Source organism: Berghia stephanieae, chromosome 13, assembly GCF_034508935.2.
Source record: "Berghia stephanieae isolate SIO BIC M18660-M18661 chromosome 13, UCSD_Bste_1.3, whole genome shotgun sequence".
Taxonomy (NCBI): domain Eukaryota; kingdom Metazoa; phylum Mollusca; class Gastropoda; order Nudibranchia; family Aeolidiidae; genus Berghia; species Berghia stephanieae.
This window is the reverse complement of record NC_088372.1, coordinates 17,478,917-17,499,740: the sequence shown is the minus strand read 5'-3', so window position 1 is coordinate 17,499,740 and position 20,824 is coordinate 17,478,917. Positions and strand designations below refer to the sequence as shown.

General features: G+C 35.3%; 1 protein-coding gene across 1 annotated transcript in view; it reads right to left on the bottom strand.

The window, feature by feature from the left end:
• Positions 1 to 20,824, bottom strand: part of LOC144958881 (cardioacceleratory peptide receptor-like) — a 120,127-nt gene that overhangs the window by 987 nt on the left and 98,316 nt on the right. Inside the window, exons 6-12 of the mRNA XM_078891141.1 lie at positions 18,775 to 18,868; positions 10,647 to 10,789; positions 7,623 to 7,788; positions 5,419 to 5,535; positions 3,701 to 3,881; positions 2,793 to 2,918; positions 1 to 580 (exon numbers count right to left, since the gene is read on the bottom strand). The exon at positions 1 to 580 is cut by the window's left edge and continues 987 nt beyond it. Of these exons, the coding sequence (XP_078747267.1) occupies positions 394 to 580; positions 2,793 to 2,918; positions 3,701 to 3,881; positions 5,419 to 5,535; positions 7,623 to 7,788; positions 10,647 to 10,789; positions 18,775 to 18,868 (1,014 nt within the window). The 3' untranslated portion in view covers positions 1 to 393. The remainder of the gene's footprint in view (positions 581 to 2,792; positions 2,919 to 3,700; positions 3,882 to 5,418; positions 5,536 to 7,622; positions 7,789 to 10,646; positions 10,790 to 18,774; positions 18,869 to 20,824) is intronic.

Sequence of the window (20,824 nt, the reverse complement as noted above, 5' to 3'; positions counted from 1 at the left end):
TTAATGTTCAGACCACACCAAACTTCACTCCATTTTGTTTACATGAAAGTGTCTTGTGGGCCATATTATGTACATGTAAAACAAATAGCACGATATTTATTTTATGCCTTAATAGAATACACAGTTTGTCGGCCAGTTAGTTCACCTCTTGATTCATTTACTGGCAACCGGATTCACTCAAGAAAGTATGTTAAAGAAGGAAGAAAACTATTTTTATATTTCTGCCTTTGGAATAATACTCTGTAAACACGAGCTATCAAAAGCAGCTCCCCAAATACGTGTCCATCTAAAACAATATTATCATATCATCGGTTAATATCAAGCATTCCTGTTCTGTTGTATATCTGAACACAACAAGAAATATGAATTCACAAAATAGTAGATGCCTCCATCTCATTTTTGAACTTCTATGGTAAGGTCGCGCTGAGACATACGTTCGCTATCATGTTTCTCCCTGCATGTGACTCGAACGTGAAGAGATAGAAGCTCCCTGTCCTCCTCTGTTAGCTGCTGGTGAATAAGTGGCACTCTGCTACCGGCAGTGGGAATTGAGGAGCTTCTTCGAACCTCGGCAGAAATGCTGAAATGGAATTTTGATGAAATATAATAATTAAAATAAATAAACAGACAAGAGTGTGTGACTTTGTGGTCGAGTAGTATAACACTCGCATTCAAACCTGAAGCTCCCTGATTTGAAAATTTGGTTTCTTGGTAAAGAATCTTTACTCATATTCTCTGATCTTGTCGGTAACAATGTTGTCTATATCGAAGACAATTATAATAACACTTTATAGAAGTATATTTTTCACCATATATTTTAAACGTCGCTGTTAGCTTTGAATATAATACATTGTACTGATTATTGAGCCATAACATTTTTAATAGCTCAAGTGGTAATTTTCCAATTATGCATATATAAACATGCGTGTTTTATAATTGCTTTTGCTCCATCACGCATATTGCTTTCTATAATATACGATAACAAAATACTCCTCTCACTGCCATAGCAGAGTTGATTATGTTATGCCCTGACAATGGTTGCTAGGACATAACTCGAACGAGTCCGGAGTGGACCGTACCTTCCCCGTGTGCTAGGCATTTTGAACACCTCTTTTGACCAATTAAGGTTTCACCCTGTGCTATACAAGCGCGGGCAACCGGAGAGGCAGTTCTTGTTAGTTTCGTCCAGCTGAATAGAATACCGTATCGTGTTTGTAAATCTTGATTTCCTTCATTGTATTGTTACCATTAGTCTGGCCAGGAAACACGGACATTCTCTTTCTCTCTCTTCCCGCTGACCAGGCTATGTCCAGTGCAGTGGCCTGATCTTTCCTCTACGTGGGAACTTATCAACGAGTTCCTTCTTTCTATCCTCCTAGTCTTTTCCTTGCCTTTCCTTGTTTTGACATATCGAGCTATCTGGCTCTACCGACCCTCCGGAAGTGGCCCGAATCGTCACAAATGGAATAATATGTATTAAAAGCCTAGTCAAAATAAAAATAGCTTTTTTTCCTATCCATCGGGAAAGTAACCACACTCAAGTGATATATAATGCACAGCATATCACAACCATTTCACTGACGTAGTCTGGGAAGATGAAAGGTGCCAGACAAAGCAATAAAGAAAAATTCAAGAAAAAAAACACATCCCAAAAAATCAGTCTACCTCGACTGGGGTTCGAACTTCAGACTTCTGATTCCGGGTCAGTCGAGGTAGTCCGATATTTGTGGATGTTTCTTCTTTTTTTTTCTTTCTTGTTTTCTTGCTTTCTTGCACCTTTCATACCCACTTGTTCAGATCTTTCTCTTACACTGGTGCCTGCTCCCTATTTTCTTAACTCTCCCCTTACCAGTCATTTTCAGGATTTTCCCCAAAATTTCACACCCAACTAAAACAACAATAGCTATTTTATCACTCAAACACTATAGCAGTAAGTTCTTGCGATAAATATTTTTTTAAAGCAAAACATACTCTGCAATACACTGTTCATTGTCTTTAAATTGTATGATGTACAAAAGAAATTTGAATAAGAAAAATGTTGGTTGTATCGTAACGAATTTGACGTTTTTTTTCTATAGTTGGTTAGGAGAGGGTTAATCTGCGAAGATGCCTATCTAAAGGTTTGGACAGAAAATTGAACTGAGCTTCAAATATCGATGGTATTTTTAAATCGATGGATATTTGAGGGACGAGTTTTCAGGCCAAATTTTTAGACACGTGTCTTTGCAGAGAACGGCAGTTATACGGTAATCACTCAACGCTAACACCGACTATATCCGTAGTTTACCCGGGTTACTTTTACCCCATGCCTACTTATTACATTTTTCTGAGCCAAATTATAGGCATAGTATCAAGCTAATGTTTTATAGTTTATGCATGTTAAGGGTAGTTGAATAAAATTATCCATGTACATGGTCATTTTTAATACATTTTGTCCAATTTTGAAAAGTAGCAAAAATCTCAAGGATTGAGTGAGTTAAAAGTTAGCGTGAATTATTGATGTTCTGTAAGATATGTTATAATGGCACTGGCTAAGCTGTTAGAGGTTTGCATTGTAAATCACTATAAAAAGCAGCTGATTCACACACAAACGGAGCGGGTTCAAACCCATCTTAGCCTAGATTGAGAGTTGATGCAATGTATGTTTATCAGGATATGGTGGTGGTTGCGGAGGTAGTGGTGGTGGTGGTGGTGGTGATGATGATGATGATGATGATGATGATGATGATGATGATGATGATGATGATGATGATGATGATGATGATGATGATGATGATGATAAAACATCCCACCGAATGTCTTCTGTGTCACTCATAGATGTGTAGTCGGCGGCCGAGGTCTTGGTGGGGTCGTGATTCGTCCCTGACCTTTGACACATAGAGACCACTCTGGCCCAACGCGTAGACAGGAACTCTTTTCTGAGGAAAGGAATAAAGACTAAAACCATTATCGTAAGAAACGCTGAATTCAGACACGTTTGCGATAAGCTATTACAAACCTGCCTCCCTGAAAATTTAAAAATTCATAGTTACTATGAGATATAAATAGCAGTAGCTATTATAGTCAACTTTATGTATTAATATTTTACATTCACTATGATTAAATAAGACTTCTTTTTTACAATCCTTTCAAAGTATGCAGTCTGGCATCAATGTTCATTTTCAATGAGATTTGATGCATTTGAGATGCCCATAAAGATCTGAAATTGGAGCCAAAATTTCGGAATTCTACGAATTGCTCATAAGCAGAAGGCAGGTCTGCTATATAAAAAAAAAATAATAATTAAAAAAAAAAACAAACAAAAAAAAAAAGAACAAAAAAAAAAAACAAAACAAATAATAATAATAATAATGATAATAACCTCTAGATACGTACATGCTTATCTACTATGTGCCTACTATCCTGTATCATCATGTGCTTTTTAAAAATGTTGTTTTATTATTATTATTATTATTATTATTATTATTATTATTATTATTATTATTATTATTATTATTATTATTATTATTATTATTATTATTATTATTATTATTATTTATTATCACTATTATTATCATTATCATTATAATTATTATTATTATCATTATTATTATTATTATTATTATTATTATTATTATTATTATTATTATTATTATTATTATTATTGTTATTATTATTATTATTATCATCATTATTATTATTGTCATTATTATTATCTTACCCAAAGTACTTGCAGATCCTGGTACTGAACACCCCGTAAATGATGGGGTTAGCTGCCGAGTTGAGTGGAACCAGGCTCTGAACGAATATGCCTATCTTCGCCCATGTTAGAGTTCGAGGGACTGCACCGTATACAGCACACAGGTTGTAGATGAAGTATGGACTCCAACAGAGGATGAATACTGGTGGTAGAGGGAAGGAAGAAAGAATGGATTGATTGATTGATAGAGTATCAGAACGGCTATGTCGTCTTGTGGTATGACACTCGTTTTTCGGATCGGAAGGCCCTGGGTTCGAGCCTTGCTCGGCGCATAGTTGAGTCCTTGGAAAAGGCTCTTTACTCACATTCTCTCTCTGTAGTCAGTTTTAACATGAGTACCTCGCCGTTAACAGCGTTGTTTCTGTCCGAAAAATTGTAATATCGCCTAACAGGCGTCATGTCTCGACCTAAATGTTAAGTGTTGATTTGAGCACGTTTAGTGGATATTGTAATATATAAAAGCTCAATTTATATTTAAATGCTCAGAACGGATGGATGGATGGATGGGTGGATTTCACGGATCAATTTGCTGATGGGTGGATGGTAATTTAATGAACGGATGAATTGGTTGATAGATTAATTGTCGGATTGATGGACTGGCAGCTGTATGGATGTGTTGTTGTGTGATTTTTTTGGTTGACTGATCAAAATTTGATGTGTAGGGTGATGGATGTTCGGGTTAATAGGTAAAAAGATAAATGGACTGATGGAAGAAGGAATGAATGGATGGATTGATGGACTGACGAAACTAAGAGGTAATATTTTGTTCTCTTTACAAATTTTCTTAAATTCATCCCCAAGGGAAAATTAGTCGTTTGGGTCTATTCCAAGTGGAAAATGGAATAACCCAGGCGTCAACCGCAGTGCAGCGCTGCAAAGTGTGCCAGTGCGATGTGACTTGCTTAATCCTCTCCTTATCAACTATAGGAAAAGCATCACATTCGTTACGATACAACCTGCTATAGAATTTTTTTTATCGCAAGAACTTACTGCTATTGTGCTTGAGTGATAAAAAAATATTTTTGTATTAGTTCGGGGTGAAGATTTGGGGAAAATCCTGAAAATGGCTGCTAAGAAGAGGGTTAAGGTCACAGACACCAGTACCGCAGCTAATCGAACGCTGTATCTCTACGGTACCAAGAAAAGACTATACCTATAATCCATGCCGCCCCTTAAATGCCTTAAATAAGTTGATGGAGGACGAGATGTATGGCTAGATGGAAGAATGAAATCAACGATTGAGGAATAGATGAGTTGATGGAAGAATGAATTGATTGATGTATACTTAGTAAAGCATTTTTTTAAATGAGCTTTTATATAGCGCTCTATCCATTAAACGTGCTCAAAGCGATTTACAAAGAGTCTCTGGCCAACAGCAACATTTACCTTTAGGACGGTACATGACGCCTGTTAGCGATAATCTTACATTTTTTTTCGGACAGAGATAACGATGTTAACGGCAAGGTGCTCATTTTACATATGACTCAGGTGAGAGAATGTGAGTAAAGAGCCCTCTCCAAGGACTCAACTATGCGCCGAGCGAGGCTCGAACCCAAGACCTTCCGATCCGAAAGCGGGTATCAAACCACTTGACCACATAGCGCACATTATTAATTAAAGAACTTATTTTTTTAAATCCAAAACGTTCCATGATCGAAATTCCACCCGAGTTTACTTACCAAGCACTATGATAAACGTCATCTTTATGGTCCGTATCTTTGCCTGGGGTATAATACCCTTGTTGACGTTAGAACCGGTCCCCTTGTTGGAATGTCTGCCGCCGTGACGAAGTAACTCTGAAATTACACATTTTAAAAACAAACGTCTATGTATATATTAGGATAAATATAGATTTAGTAACAAGAACTGCTTAATGGCCACGTGCTTGGCCAACATTGGCCAAAATTGGCCACACAATGACTCGTCTTTGTATTAATTTTTTTTTTATTAAAAAAAAAAAAATGAAAATTAATATATTGTTCCAATAATAAACCTTTTCTTTATCAAAAACGATGAGTTTATTGAAGGGGTCAGGCAGAGTGTTTCTAGTGTTTGGCCACGTGGGTTCTTTTGAAGTCGAAATTTGTCACGATGAATTATTCTGGCCTTCTGGCAGCCATGCTATAACACGGCGTAACCAAAGTATCCTTTATCTTTTCAGACAATGTTGTTAATACTGTGCGTTTAGCGAAAATGCTCTCAAAACCCGCCAGTCGGATATAACGTGCCCCCTGTCCACCCAGCAGTGATTGGTTAGTTGGGTCTGTTAGATCTGGCGGAAAGTAGTTTGCTATAGACTAGCGTCCTATCCAAAGGATAGCAAACAATTGCTTTTGTCCATTTCACGCCATGGAAACCGGGATAAACTCCGGCTTCGTGGGCTTCAATGTCTGAAGGACCACTTTTTAAAAAAAACGTTTCCACAATACTAGGTGTAACCTTGAACGTTTATAGATAGAATGCAGATGACGTCACTCAGGCCTTTGTTATTGTTTTTGCCATCCGCGTTTGTGAGTTGTTCTCACTAAACTGTATTAATCAGACTATAAAAGTTCATGGTTACACAGAGTTTGTGTGTTGGTCCGTTATACTTCCGGATGCCAATGTTGTGAACTCCTTGGCCAAGAGCATTCTATCTATAGTCTTATTGATACATTTTAATGAGACTACTCATAAAAGTGGTTGAATCCAAACAATAACAAAGAGCTGAGTTACGTCAATTTCTTTCTTCTCTCCATTCATGTAACGTCAGTGAAGTCCCAGGTTTGGGAGTTTTTGACAAGATGAGGGTCATTTTAATCGATCGAGATTTGAATGACGAATTTCTGACCAAAATTTTAATTACGTTTTATAATTCATTGCATCTGAGTACTATAGAGAACTGAACAACATGTGTGTATGAAATGTGCCAGACAAAGCAAGAAAGAAAAATACAAGAAAAAAACAACATCCCAAAAATCAGCTGACCTCGAGGGATTTTTTTTCTTGTATTTTTCTTTCTTGTTTTGTCTGGCACCTTTCAAACACACTTATTCAGCTCTTAATTTTACACCGGTGCCTGCTCCTTAATTTCTTAATTTGATAACTGAATACTTCTATATAAATCTTATCGTGGATACAAACAAGAACATGAAATAGATGTTGCTTAGAATTTGTTTCTGTATTCATGCTTATTGTGTAGTGTCCTGATTTTTGATTTGATTTTTTTCCGTTTTTTGTTAAACACATTTTTATTATGTAAAGCGCGGCAGAGCACGATTAACGTGGATGTTTAGGCGCTATATACATATATTCATTATTTCTTATTTATTTTAAATGTTTTGACTGAACTTTTTCTTATTCCAAAACTTTTTTTTTATTTTAAAGATGGATCTTTAGATTTTATTTTACATAGTTTAAACTAAGAAAAAAATTCATCTTAAAATTTTAAGTGACTCAAAAAATAGCAGAGAGTGTGAGAGGGCTTAGGTAAATGTTGTGCATGGAGAGCTTGTTTACTAGTGTTGATATATTGTTAGATTTACCTAAATCTGTGTATAATCATTTAAATATTGGAGAAAAATAATAAAATCAAATATTTATCATAATCACTATTATTATTATTATTATTATTATTATTATTATTAATTATTATTATTATTATTATTATTATTATATTATTATTATTATATTATTATTTATTATCTATTATTATTATCATCATCATCATCATCATTATTATTATTATCATTATTATTATTTTTTATTATTATTATTATCATTATTATTATTATTTCTAATTTGCTATTACTCCTATGTACTCTGAGCTATTTGCAGCATATTTCAATAATAAATAATTTTTTGAATTTAAAAAAAAAAAAAAAGAATGACTTGAAAAACATACCAGAATCCCCATTTTTCCCTTTCTGATTGCCTTTCTTTCTTTCGCCTTCCATCTTCTGGATGATGTGGGAACGGTTGAAGATAAGGACTACAATCGAAACGTAGCAGACTAGAATGATGATGGCAGGGGTGAAAAACAAAGCAATAGCAACCAGGGTGACGTAAACCTGGGAGAAGGGAAGGGGCGGGGGGGGGGGGGGAAAAATAATTATAATTAATTTTTTTTTTTAATTGAGCTTTTGGACAGCGCATTATCCATTAAACGTGCTAAAACGCTTTTTAAGGGGGCCTGGCCAACAGCAGCACTTGACATGTAGGACATGACATGATGCCTGTTAGGCAATATTACAGTTTGTTGGACACAGACAACGTTGTTGATGGCTACTTACTTATTTTACACATGAGTACCGTGAGAGAATGTGAGTAAAGAGTCTTTTCCAAGAACTCAACTATGCGCCGAACAAGGCTCGAACCCAGGACCTTCCGATCCGAAAGCAAGTGTTATACAACAAGACCACATAGCCGTACAAAATCACATTTATTCGTCCCATTCATATGGGAACTTTGTATTTAGGGTCTATTTAGGGTCCGCCGCAGTGCAGCACCTCAAACTGGGTGAGAGGCGAGGTGATTTGCTCAAGGCCACACATCGCAAGGGTGTTTGAACTCGGTACCTTTCGGGTAGTAACCAAATACCGTACGGCTGAGCCTCACTGTCTCATGAAATGAAAAAAAAACCCACTAAATTAATTTCTCTCTAACACGTAATTATTTGAGAGAGAAAAAAAATGCAATTTAATAAATTGTAAAAAAAAAATATTAAAAAAAGCTAGAAATTCACATTCCTTTTACTGGTCATTAAAATTGATATTTAAGTTAATCTTCGTCTTGCTGTTTATTCCGCCATAATACCCGCTTGATGCCGTTGGTCACTTTTAGAATACAATAAGCCATACGTAAATAACAATTAATAAGAAATGAACACGAAGCTTCGATTTCATGAACACCATACAGATTAGGTGGACGTTCGGGTTCTCCCTTTATCGATAAAACAGGATGAATTAAACACTAAAGACTAATGAGAGATGTGAGAATATCATTAATGAGGTGATTAAACAAAACAATGATGGGACATGGAATTGTAGTATATGCTCCTTTGTATGGAAGCACGAAATAAAATAAAACAATGGACTTTTTCGCGATTTCTATACAACGCCAATCTCACTTTTCTTATTCGTCTTAAGTGTTTCATTAATCGTGTTTTCTTGATAAAAGGGAAACCCGAAACGCCAATATTATCTTTTTTTTCGTTCGTTTAAATTGAAGCTTTCATTTAGTTTCCTATAGATAGAATGCGCTAGGCCAAGGAGTTCACAACATTGCCATCCGGAAGTATAACGGACCAACACACAAACTCTGTGTAACCATGAACTTTTATAGTCTGGTTAATACAGTTTAGTGAAAACAACTCACAAACGCGGATGGCAAAAACAATAACAAAGGCCTGAGTGACGTCATCTGCATACTATCTATAGATAGAATGCGCTTGGCCAAGGAGTTCACAACATTGCCATCCGGAAGTATAACGGACCAACACACAAACTCTGTGTAACCATGAACTTTTATAGTCTGGTTAATACAGTTTAGTGAGAACAACTCACAAACGCGGATGGCAAAAACAATAACAAAGGCCTGAGTGACGTCATCTGCATACTATATATTGTGGTTAATTTCTTCGAGCTACTAACAGGAACATTTCCAATAGCCAATGAACCACAAGAGTATTCCTATAGCATAATGCTTTGTGGTTTGTGGTATGATACTCGCCTTTGGATCAGTATATACATGGTTCTAATCCCGATTCAGGAGGTACAATTTTTTTTAAAAAGTTGATTCACTGCTCTTAGGTGTAAAATGAGTACCTTACAGGTAAAACTGGTGCCTCTGTCGAAGAAATATCGAAGAAGCGCATTTCAGGCATCATGTCACGCACTATATATATATATATATATATATATATATATATATATATATATATATGTTAAATGTTGCTGTACGTTAGCACGGGATCCCTTAAAGACCTCTTTGAGCACCTAATATAGTGGATGTTGCGTTATCTTAAATCTAAAGAATTTTGTTTTGTTTTGTTTTCTGTTTTGTTTTTGATTTTTGTTTATTTTATTTATTTTATTTTTATTCTTAATTTTTTCTTGTTTTTTTTTTTTTTTTTTTTTTTTTTGGGGGGGGGGGGGTTGTTTTGTTTTGTTTTGTTGTTGTTTTTTTTTGGGGTGGGGGGGCGGGGGGGGTTGTTTTTTTTTTTTTGTTTTTGGAAAAATATGAATTGACTATTTTAATAATCACATAGTCACGGATCAGGGGGACCTAATCATGCAATCAACACATTCACTCAATAGGCCCCAGCACTACTCCTGTTAGGCTCCGTTGAAACTATGCAGACTTACATAGTATTACCAAAAACAAAATCGCAAATGTCTCCGGCTGCAGAGTTGCAAAGGTCTTTGACTCAAAAATGTTACTGAAAAGGAAAGCCCGTCATTCTAGAGAACCTATATCCAGCACTCTGGAGCGTGTTTTGATCATGTTGATGGCAAATTATAATTTGTGAAGCTATTTTTCTTTTTTTTTTAATTTTTACTTTGGAAACTACGAATTCCTGAAATTTCAAGTGAGCAGCTCTGAATATGTATCATGTCAATACGCTTCAACAGTCGTGACGTCACTTCCCTCGTAAAGACTCATGGTAACTTCGTAACTGACTCTAAACTATCGGAACAATGGTGGACGCCCTTATGAAATATTTCTCCGACGAGCATAAAAGCGTATCCAGAGGGGAAAAAACATAAATCTGATCATGTTTTGACTTTTACACATTCTGATCACAAGACATATGCAAAGTTCTAGCCAGCATGAAGAATGAAATGTACCGATTTTCTTTGTTTAGAACCACGATGGCCGTCGTTGCTTGGCGACGTGAAATCAGACTATTGAATCCAATTTAGCTCACCTTCCATTTCCAAGCAGCAGAGAGGACCACATTGCACATTGGTCCCCCGTGTTTGTCCTCAACACGAGGTAGGACCAGCCCCACAATGGCAAAGAGACCGCTCAGCGTCCAAGCAATTGCCACAAGAACTTTGACCTTCATTCCTGAGGAACAATTTTAAAATGGTAACATTTATTTTTATTTAACTCTCTACTTACCAGCCATTTTCCGGACGAGTTCCCAATTGGTGCTTGAGGTTGTGAGTGCGCTTCGGGAACAAAGTTCGAAATCCAACAGGCAAGAGTAAAATATATCGTTTTTTTCTACAAAAGTTATTTTCTTAGGATGTGGTGTAGAATAGATAAAGTTACTTTCTTAGGATGAGGTGTAGAATAGATAAAGTTACTTTCTTAGGATGAGGTGTAGAATAGATAAAGTTACTTTCTTAGGATGAGGTGTAGAATAGATAAAGTTACTTTCTTAGGATGAGGTCTAGAATAGATAAAGTTACATTCTTAGGATGAGGTGTAGAATAGATAAAGTTACTTTCTTAGGATGAGGTGTAGAATAGATAAAGCTACATTCTTAGGATGAGGTGTAGAATAGATAAAGTTACTTTCTTAGGATGTGGTGTAGAATAGATAAAGTTACTTTCTTAGGATGAGGTGTAGAATAGATAAAGTTACATTCTTAGGATGAGGTGTAGAATAGATAAAGTTACTTTCTTAGGATGAGGTGTAGAATAGATAAAGTTACTTTCTTAGGATGAGGTGTAGAATAGATAAAGTTACTTTCTTAGGATGAGTTGTAGAATAGATAAAGTTACTTTCTTACAGTAAGACATGTATTTTAACGGCATAAACATCAAGTTCACCGAGACATAATACCCTTTTGAGACGACTGGTAAAGAAAGTAAATGAAGTTGGGCTCGACCCCCGGGGCATCTCTTGCCCAGGTCACAACGGCCAATCCCCCCCCCCACCCCGCCCCTAACCCAAGCGTGTAGGACAATTATAGAAATATCAGAAACCACGAGTTATGATATTATAATTCGAATGTATACATTTGTATACGACATAATTGGTTGGTTCTTTATCATGTTTATCTAGTAAAAATACACATTTCCTTATATCAACCTGTTAATATTGACTGGGTTACAAACCCTCTTGGAGTATTGAATTCCATTTAGTTTTAAGTTTCATTATATATAGTATGCGCTTGGCTAAGAAGCTCATAACATTGCCATCCGGAAGTATAACGGACCAACACACAAAACTGTGTGTATCCATGAACGCTTATAGTCAGGTTAATACAGTTCAGTGAGCATTACTCATAAACGCGGATGGCAAAAAACAATAACAAAGACCAGACTGACGTCATCTTCCAACTATCTATAACGTGCTGTTGCCCAAAGCGGCGAAGGAAACAAGATCGATCCCGGATAAATTGAGTCCAATGAACAGACTCAGGCTCATTATTCACATTCTCTCTCCGTTATCAAGTGTAAAATGAATACATAGCCGTTAAGAGAGTTGTCGCCGCTGTCGAAAATTGTAATATCGCCTGGGGTCATTTCTCATTCTCCATGCTAAGTGTTGTTGTTATAGTGACGGTATAAAGAAAGGGCTTTGGGCAGGTTTAGTTTGTGTATATATGTGTGTGTGTGTGTGTGTGTGTGTGTGTTGGGGGGGGGGGGGGGGTTGGGGGGTTGTGGCACAAGAGATTTTTTTCTTTTTAAATCCAATTAATGTATAAAGCACATTCAGCATGATATAATTTTGAAAATGTATACAAATGCCATCTATTATTATTATTATTATTATTATTATTAATTTATTATTATTATTATTATTATTATTATTATTATTATTTTTATTATTATTATTATTATTATTATTATTATTATTATTATTATTATTATTATTATTATTATTATTATTATTATTATTATATTATTATATTATTATTATTATTATTATTGTTATTATTATTATTATTATATTATTATTATTATTATTATTATTATTATTATTATTATTATTATTATTTATTATTATTATTATTATTATTATTATATTATTATTATTATTATTATTATTATTATTATTATTATTATTATTATTATTATTATTATTATTATTATATTATTATTATTATTATTATTATTATTATTATTATTATTATTATTATTATTATTATTATTATTATTATTTATTATTATTATTATTATTATTATTATTATTATTATTATTATTATTATTATTATTATTATTATTATTATTATTATTGTTATTATTATTATTTTTTATTATTATTATTATATCATCATCATCATCATCATCATCATCATCATTATTATTATTGTTTTTATCTTTAAATGTTGTCACCAGCACTTGGAATGCCAGCGGCGATTCAATACCACCATACTTTCTTGCTGTCCCTTAACAAATATAATACAACTTACCAGCTGCCCCCACTTGTTATTTTTCGATTATATTATATTATCATGAACTATTATCATCACATGTGTTAAAGAATCAAAACATGACGAGTGAACAGTTTAAGGAAAGGATAGACAAAAATAGAAATGGAAGGAAGACAAGACGGGGGAAAAGTGGTGGAAGAAAGAAAAGGAAAAGGATAAAAGTTGTCATGAATGTATTTAATCGTTTCTTCACACCGTCATTCCAACACAAGGCCATTGAACGACGACATTCCTTGCTACCTATACAAATAAACAACTCATCGTCTAACAACAATTATCACAATCATAAATGTCTTAAAGTTGGCTTGATTAACGCAAGGTCCGTTACTAAAAAGGAAGCCTCAATTGAAAATATTATCATTGAGAAGGATTTGGATATTTTTATTATCACGGAAAGTTGGCTTAAAAACAATGACAGTAAACTGATTCTACGAGGATATAGTTTCATAGCACAGCATCGAAAAACCGGTCGAGGAGGAGGGATTTTTGTTATTCATAAAGAATCCGTTAAGCTACAGAAAAACAAGACGCAATCGAATTACAAAACTTTCGAATCTCTAGATATGACATTAACATCAGAAAGGAATGAGAAGTACCATGTTGTTGTAATTTATAGACCTCCTCCATCTACAAGGAATAAACTCACTCATAATCAATTCTATGATGAAATCGACACGCTCGCGTTAGAAACTAGCACAACCAGTGGTGAAATTCTTATATTGGGCGATTTTAATGTTCACATGGACGATCTAACGGATACAAAATGTTTGAAGTTAAAGGATATTTTAGATAGTCACAATTTAAGACAATATGTAAAGGACGGAACTCACAAGGCGGGGCACATCTTAGACTTAATAATTTCCAGGAAAGATAACAAAATAATTGATAACGTTGACGTTTTGGATCGCACAATTTCAGATCATAACCTGATTGCTTTAAATCTAAAAATCGAATGCAAAACAACCGTCAAGAAAACGATCACATACCGGAAAACAAAATCACTAAATAAAGAAACATTTCAAGAATCCATTAGGTCTTTGGATTTACTCGCCTCTGTTAAGAGTTGTGATAATGTTCACGATATGGTAAACACATATAATAATTCACTGAAAACTGTGTTCGATGAGCTGTGTCCATCGGTCACGAAAGAAATTATTCTTCGACCAAACACCGCGTGGTATTGCAACGAGTTACAAACACTGAAACATCAACTCAGATCTGCCGAACGGATTTGGCGTCGATCCAAATTAGAAATTCATAATCAAATTTATGTAAGACTAAAACACAAACGGAACAAATTAATTCTATCATGTAAAAAAAACATACATTAAAAATAAAATAACAAGTGCCAAACGAAACTCACATGAACTTTTCGCCACCCTGAACAAACTGATGAAGGATCATCCTTCAAATAATTTCGAGGACCCTATTGCTACCGCAAATAGTTTCTCTCTACACTTTAGAGATAAAATATCAGGTATTCGGAATAATTTGGACAAAGAAGAGATAATGAAAGCACAAATAAATGAAACTAATGCACTTCCAGCCGGAGCAGCATTCGACGAATTTGAACCCGCCACTGAAACAGAAGTACTGTCTGCGCTGAGACAATGCTGCAAAACAACCAGCCCAATAGATCCCATTCCTTCATGGCTTGTTCTTTCTTGTGCTGATATTTTGGTTCCCGTTCTTACTCATATTATAAATGCTAGTTTGTTTATTGGTGAGGTATCTAATAATCTTAAACATGCTATTGTCACTCCCATATTAAAGAAATCTAGCCTTGACAAAGAAGACCCAAATAATTATCGACCAGTCTCGAATCTCACCCTCATGTCTAAACTAATTGAGAAAATTGTTGCTTTTAGGCTTAACACGTTTTTGAATGAACACAATTTGTTCTCTAAATTTCAGTCTGCTTATCGCCCCTTTCACAGCACTGAAACTGCTCTTATTAAAATCCATAATGATATCATAAATCATTTATGTCGGAAAAATGATGATGTTATTATCATACTACTCGACCTTAGTGCTGCTTTTGACACAATAGACCATACTCTTTTAATTGACAGACTTAAGACACTATACGGATTTGGGGGTACTGTCCTTGACTGGTTTTCTTCTTACCTCTCTGACAGAATTCAATCAGTGTCTGTAAATCGACATGACTTCTCTTCTCCTTGTCCCCTATCTTTTGGTGTACCACAGGGTTCAGTTCTGGGACCCTCTTTATTCACCCTCTATATCAGACCATTAGGTGACATCATCTCAAAATATTTTATTAAGTACCATTTTTACGCAGACGACACCCAATTACTGTTTCCCATTAATATCGACAATCATCTCAATGTTATAACGGATATAGAAAATTGTATCTCTGAGATTAGTGACTGGATGTGTTGCAACAAACTCAGGTTAAATGAAAATAAAACAGGGGTGTTGCAAATTACAAGACGGGGCTTCGTGGACCTTTCCACGCTTAACCTGAATCTTTCTGATTGTGTAATTCCCATCACTAAAGAACCTGTGAGAAACTTAGGAGTTTTATTCGATACCAAATTAAACATGTCTGCCCATGTCACTAATGTAACTAGATCCTGCAATCTTTACCTTAGATCTATTGGTGCTATTAGAAGGCTTCTTGATATTGATACTACTAAACTTCTTGTGGTCTCTTTGATTCTTACCCGCCTTGATTATTGCAATAGCTTGCTCTATGGTTGTGATAATAATGTCATTAATCGACTCCAAAAGATACAGAACAAAGCAGCTCGATTGGTAACGTTATCTAAAAAGCGTGAGCATATAACACCGATTTTGGAGGACCTACACTGGCTACCTGTAAAGTTTAGGATTGAATTTAAAATACTCACCCATGTTTTCAATTGCTTAAACAATTCCGCTCCTGTTTACCTTCAGGAACTTATCCACCTTTATGAACCCAGTCGAAATTTAAGATCTGCCAATTTAAATATCCTAAGGGAACCCCCAAAATCGTTAGTTTTTCATGAGAAATCCTTTGACCACCATGCCCCCCGACTGTGGAACTCCATCAATATTGAAACTAAAAATAGTGAAAATCCACTTATCTTTAGAAAACGGTTAAAAACTGAGCTTTTCTGTAGGGCATATAATTTGGACTCTTAGTATGTATTTTATTATAATATATTATGTTATCATCGAACTTGTGTGGTTTTAACATGCCAGTTCTATATTTGTATATCATACATGATGTGTTGATGTAAAGCGCCAGTGAGCAATTCCAAATTGGAACTAGGCGCTATATAAGTTCATTATATTATTATTATTATTATTATTATTATTATTATTATCATTATTATCATTATTATTATTATCATTATCAATCCTTGCATAATACTGCCGTACCCTGAAAAACAAGTATAAATTATAATTGTTACCATTCAACTCATCCTTCACGAATACCACTCGATTAAAATGATGCTCATCTTGCCAAAACAACTCTCAACCCTGTGATTTCTCGAAGTCATTAGTAGTTATTACCAACAAGAGACGAAGTGAGTTGGAAAGTACCAGAAGACAGTAGAGAATAAAAATTTCACGGAGTTGTCGTACCAGTAACGTCGCGGGTTCGAACCCCCATCGCCGTCGCGATCATTATTCTCTTTTATTCTCTATTGTCTTCTGGGACTTTCCTACTCACGTCATCTCTTGTTGTTTTCAACACAAGTGCCTGCTCCACTCATTTTTCTGCATTAGTGGTTATTTTTTTTTTTTTTTTTGCTAGATACAAATTTATGTAGTTAGTTGTCCAAGATTGTTGATCGCGTCAATCGATAGATGGATGTTTGGAGGATCGAAAATCCGTCTAACATACTAGTATTACGACTGGGTATTGTTTAGATATATTATTATCATATGATATTGAAATTGTCATCGATCAACAACAGTAACGAGAAATTCTTGGATATGACAATCCCGTTTTGATGTGGAGATTATAAACTCCGTATTAATAGCATGTGGTTGATATAATACTAAAAAGACAAAAAAAAAATAAATAAAACTAACAAAAAGAAAAAAAAAACTATCAAAATTGATATTTTATCTAGCCAAATATGCTAAAACCGCTTTGCAATCGGGTCTCTCCCCCCCCCCCCCCTTTCTCGCGCTGTCTTTATTTCTTTCATATCTTTCTCTCTCTGACTCTCCCTTCCTCCGTCACCCTCTCTCTCTCTCTCTCTCTCTCTCTCTCTCTCTCTCTCTCTCTCTAACTCTCTCTCTCTCACTCTCTCTCTTTTTTTTCTCTCTCTCTTATATCTATCTATCTATCTCCATCACACACACACACACACACACACGCACACACACGGGAATATATATATACGCACATCTCTCTCTCTCTCTATCTCTCTCTCTCTCTCTCCCTCTCTCTCTCTCACTCTCTCTTTCTTTCTTTCTTTCTCTCACTCTCTCTCTCACTAATGTCGGATAAAATGTATTCAAAGCAACTTTAGAAAAACAAAAAAACATTACCCTTAACATCAATCTATTATTCCCTTCATTATTGAGACAGGTCTCCAGTTTGTTTTCCTCAAAATCCAGACCATACCAATATCGTATTTATTCGTATTAGAATATCTGAAGGAGGATCAGATCAGATAAATTATTTTCTGTCAAATTCTCTTGACTCTGTTTTCTGGTGTGTTGTTTTCTACCAGAAGACAACAGTGAAATGAATAATCTGAAACTGTTTTGATCTCGAAGGGGACTTAATCCTGATTATCATCGACAGGGATTTTCAAATGTGACCCCTCGCCTCACGATGCTTAAAAATATTGTTATTGCCATCAACCATCAGACTTGGCTTGAGTTTTTACTTTTTATTAAAGAGAAGAAATATTGTATTAAAGAGTACTAAGAATCTTCTTCTTCTTCTGTCAGCTTCTCCCGCATTTTGCAAGGGTTGCCATAATGAATGCCACATCTCCATGCATCTCGGTTCAGCGCATCATCTTCCTCCAGGCCCAGTTCTTTCATAACATACTTTACATTATCCCACCATCTAGTCTTTGGGTTCACTTTTACCTCTTTCCCGCTATTTGTAAGTCCAAAACTTTCCTTCCCACCTACTCTCTCTCTCTCTCGTCTCTTTACAGATAGGTAAGAGTGTTAAGAAAAAGATTTCATATTTTTGATCAATTAAGCTTTAATTTGAGTTATTACTATAAGGTTCATTCCAACATAATACCGTTTTCAGACAAATGTTCTTTCTTCTTCACTTCCATTTCTCAGAAGTAAATCAATTCTTTAACCCTTCAGACCAAGAATAATGCTGAGTGCAGACAAGATTTTTTTCTTCTGAATCCCTCCATTCCCCCCCCCCCCTCCCCCAGCAACAGTGATTGGGTAGCAAGGAATGTTTGACCTGGCCTAAAGTATTTTACAATGATTTATCGTCATATTATCCAAAGGATAAATAACAATTGCCTTTGTCCGTTTCACGCTATATAAACCGGGATAAACTCCGGCTCCATGATGATAATGAAATGACACTAATGATGATGATGACAATGATGATGATGACAATGATGATGATGATGATGATGATGATGATGATGATGATGATGATGATGATGATGATGATGATGATGATTAGCAAATATGATAATAAGTGTTATAACTGACCACTGCCTTTGAACTGTATTGGTCTGGCCACTGCGTCCAGTCGATCAATGCTCAGAGCCACCAGCATGTAATTTGAGGCAAACGTCACCATCATCTGAAAGAGGAAATTAACATTAAAACTGAAATTAAAAAATATTTGTACAAATAGGATTTGGGTACAAAGCTAGGTTCACACTTTAGCAGGTCTGAGAACTGAATGCAACATCGACCTGATTTAACAAGTCGGAACTAAGTTGATTAGAAACACAATAAACTTAAGTTATTAAATATTGACTAAATGTGCTCAAAGAGCTTTACAAATGGTCCATAGCTAACAGCACATATGGCATGAAGGGCGAGTCCTGACGGCCATATTTAAGTTTCTTTTCGAAAAAGATAACGCTGTCAACGACCAGGTACTCATCTGTACGGTAAGAGAATGTGAGTAAAGAACCTTTTCTAAGGGCTCAACTATAAAAAAACAAGGAGAGCGGAACTCGAACTCATGACCTTCCGAAGTCGAATGTCATACCACACGACCAAATTGTAGCCGCAAGATATTGTTTGTTTGTTTTTTCTCTCAGAAAACAGAAATACATGAGAATGTCATGTCCATAGGACCCACAGTTGCCAAATCAATTGGCTATGTCAATAGACAGAGCTATCTTTTTCCCCAAGAGCGTAGACGCGTCAAAGACACTTCTTTCATCGAATCAGCGTTGATTGGGGGGGGGGGGTGGTGCTCTCTGTCACAAAACGGTGAGATATAATGCAAGGTAAAAATGAACTCATTCCTTAAAGCAAGGTAAAATGTCAGTAACTCAGTCGAAACACAAGCAAACGGTTGAGGTTGTAAACCGCGTAATGATTGTAACCCCCCTCCCCCACCCCCCACTATACACAGAGCCCCTCCATCAGCTCGGGTCATTGGACCTATGATAGACATGGTAGAAAGTACTCATCAATTGACCTGCGTGCTATGGACACAGTGGAAAGCGATTGCTATAGTTCGCTCAAACTTATAAAAACCGGAATCTATAATTAAAAAACATAAAACAAAGTAAAAATAATTCAACTTTCACAAATAAAACAAAGAAAATATTACAGCAAAACAAAGAAAAGGAAAAAGACCCCCCCCCCCCCCCATCCCCACCCAACCCCGCACTTCCCCTCAAATGATAAACAAATATTATTCAAATAAAGCGCAATCTGATAAAAAACGAACAAACTAACCAATTCTTATTGAAAAGCAAGAAAACAAAATTAAATATTATTAAAAAGGATTAAAGCTTGCCATGCCCTAACTGTTCTCTCCAAAACTAGTTCAAAGGCGTTCGTAAAAGCATATTTTCCTTCTTTATTTGATGAACTCCAATTAACCTTATTTCTTAAAAGGGCAGAGTATTGTAATAATGTAATGAGAACATAGAAATAGAAAACAAATAAATAAATAGATAGTATAAGTAATATTAGATATTATTTTTTAGCTCTTAACATCATAGAAAGCCCCGCCTCTTCCAATATATCAGATAATTCAAGCTGAGAAAAACATGAAATGGGTTAAATGATTTTTCTTTAGATATTATCCTGGGTTTGCTCATATATATCTTACTCTTAGTCTCCTTTTCCTCCTCCTATACTTCTTCTTCTTCTTCTTCTTCTTCTTCTTCTTCTTCTTCTTCTTCTTCTTCTTCTTCTTCTTCTTCTTCTTCTTCTGAGACTTCAAATTTATTATCTGGTCTATGACTTTTTGATAAGTTAAGGGGTCTTAAGACACTGTCGGCATTTGAAACTCAGACTGAAAAAAATATTTTACAAGAATCTACAGCCAAAACATCCGCTCAACCCTCTCCTTACCAACCATAGGAAAATCGTCATATTTATGATGATGCACTCAACAATTCTCGTATTCTGATTTCTCTTTTATCCAAATCACAAAATTTAAAAAATGCATTGATTTCACCTATAAATATTAAACACTGTTGTAGCGTAGCCATCGTTATTATAGCATTGACACTAGAACCCTCTAGGACTGGCAGTTTGACGTCATTTTTGACAACATTGTGTATAG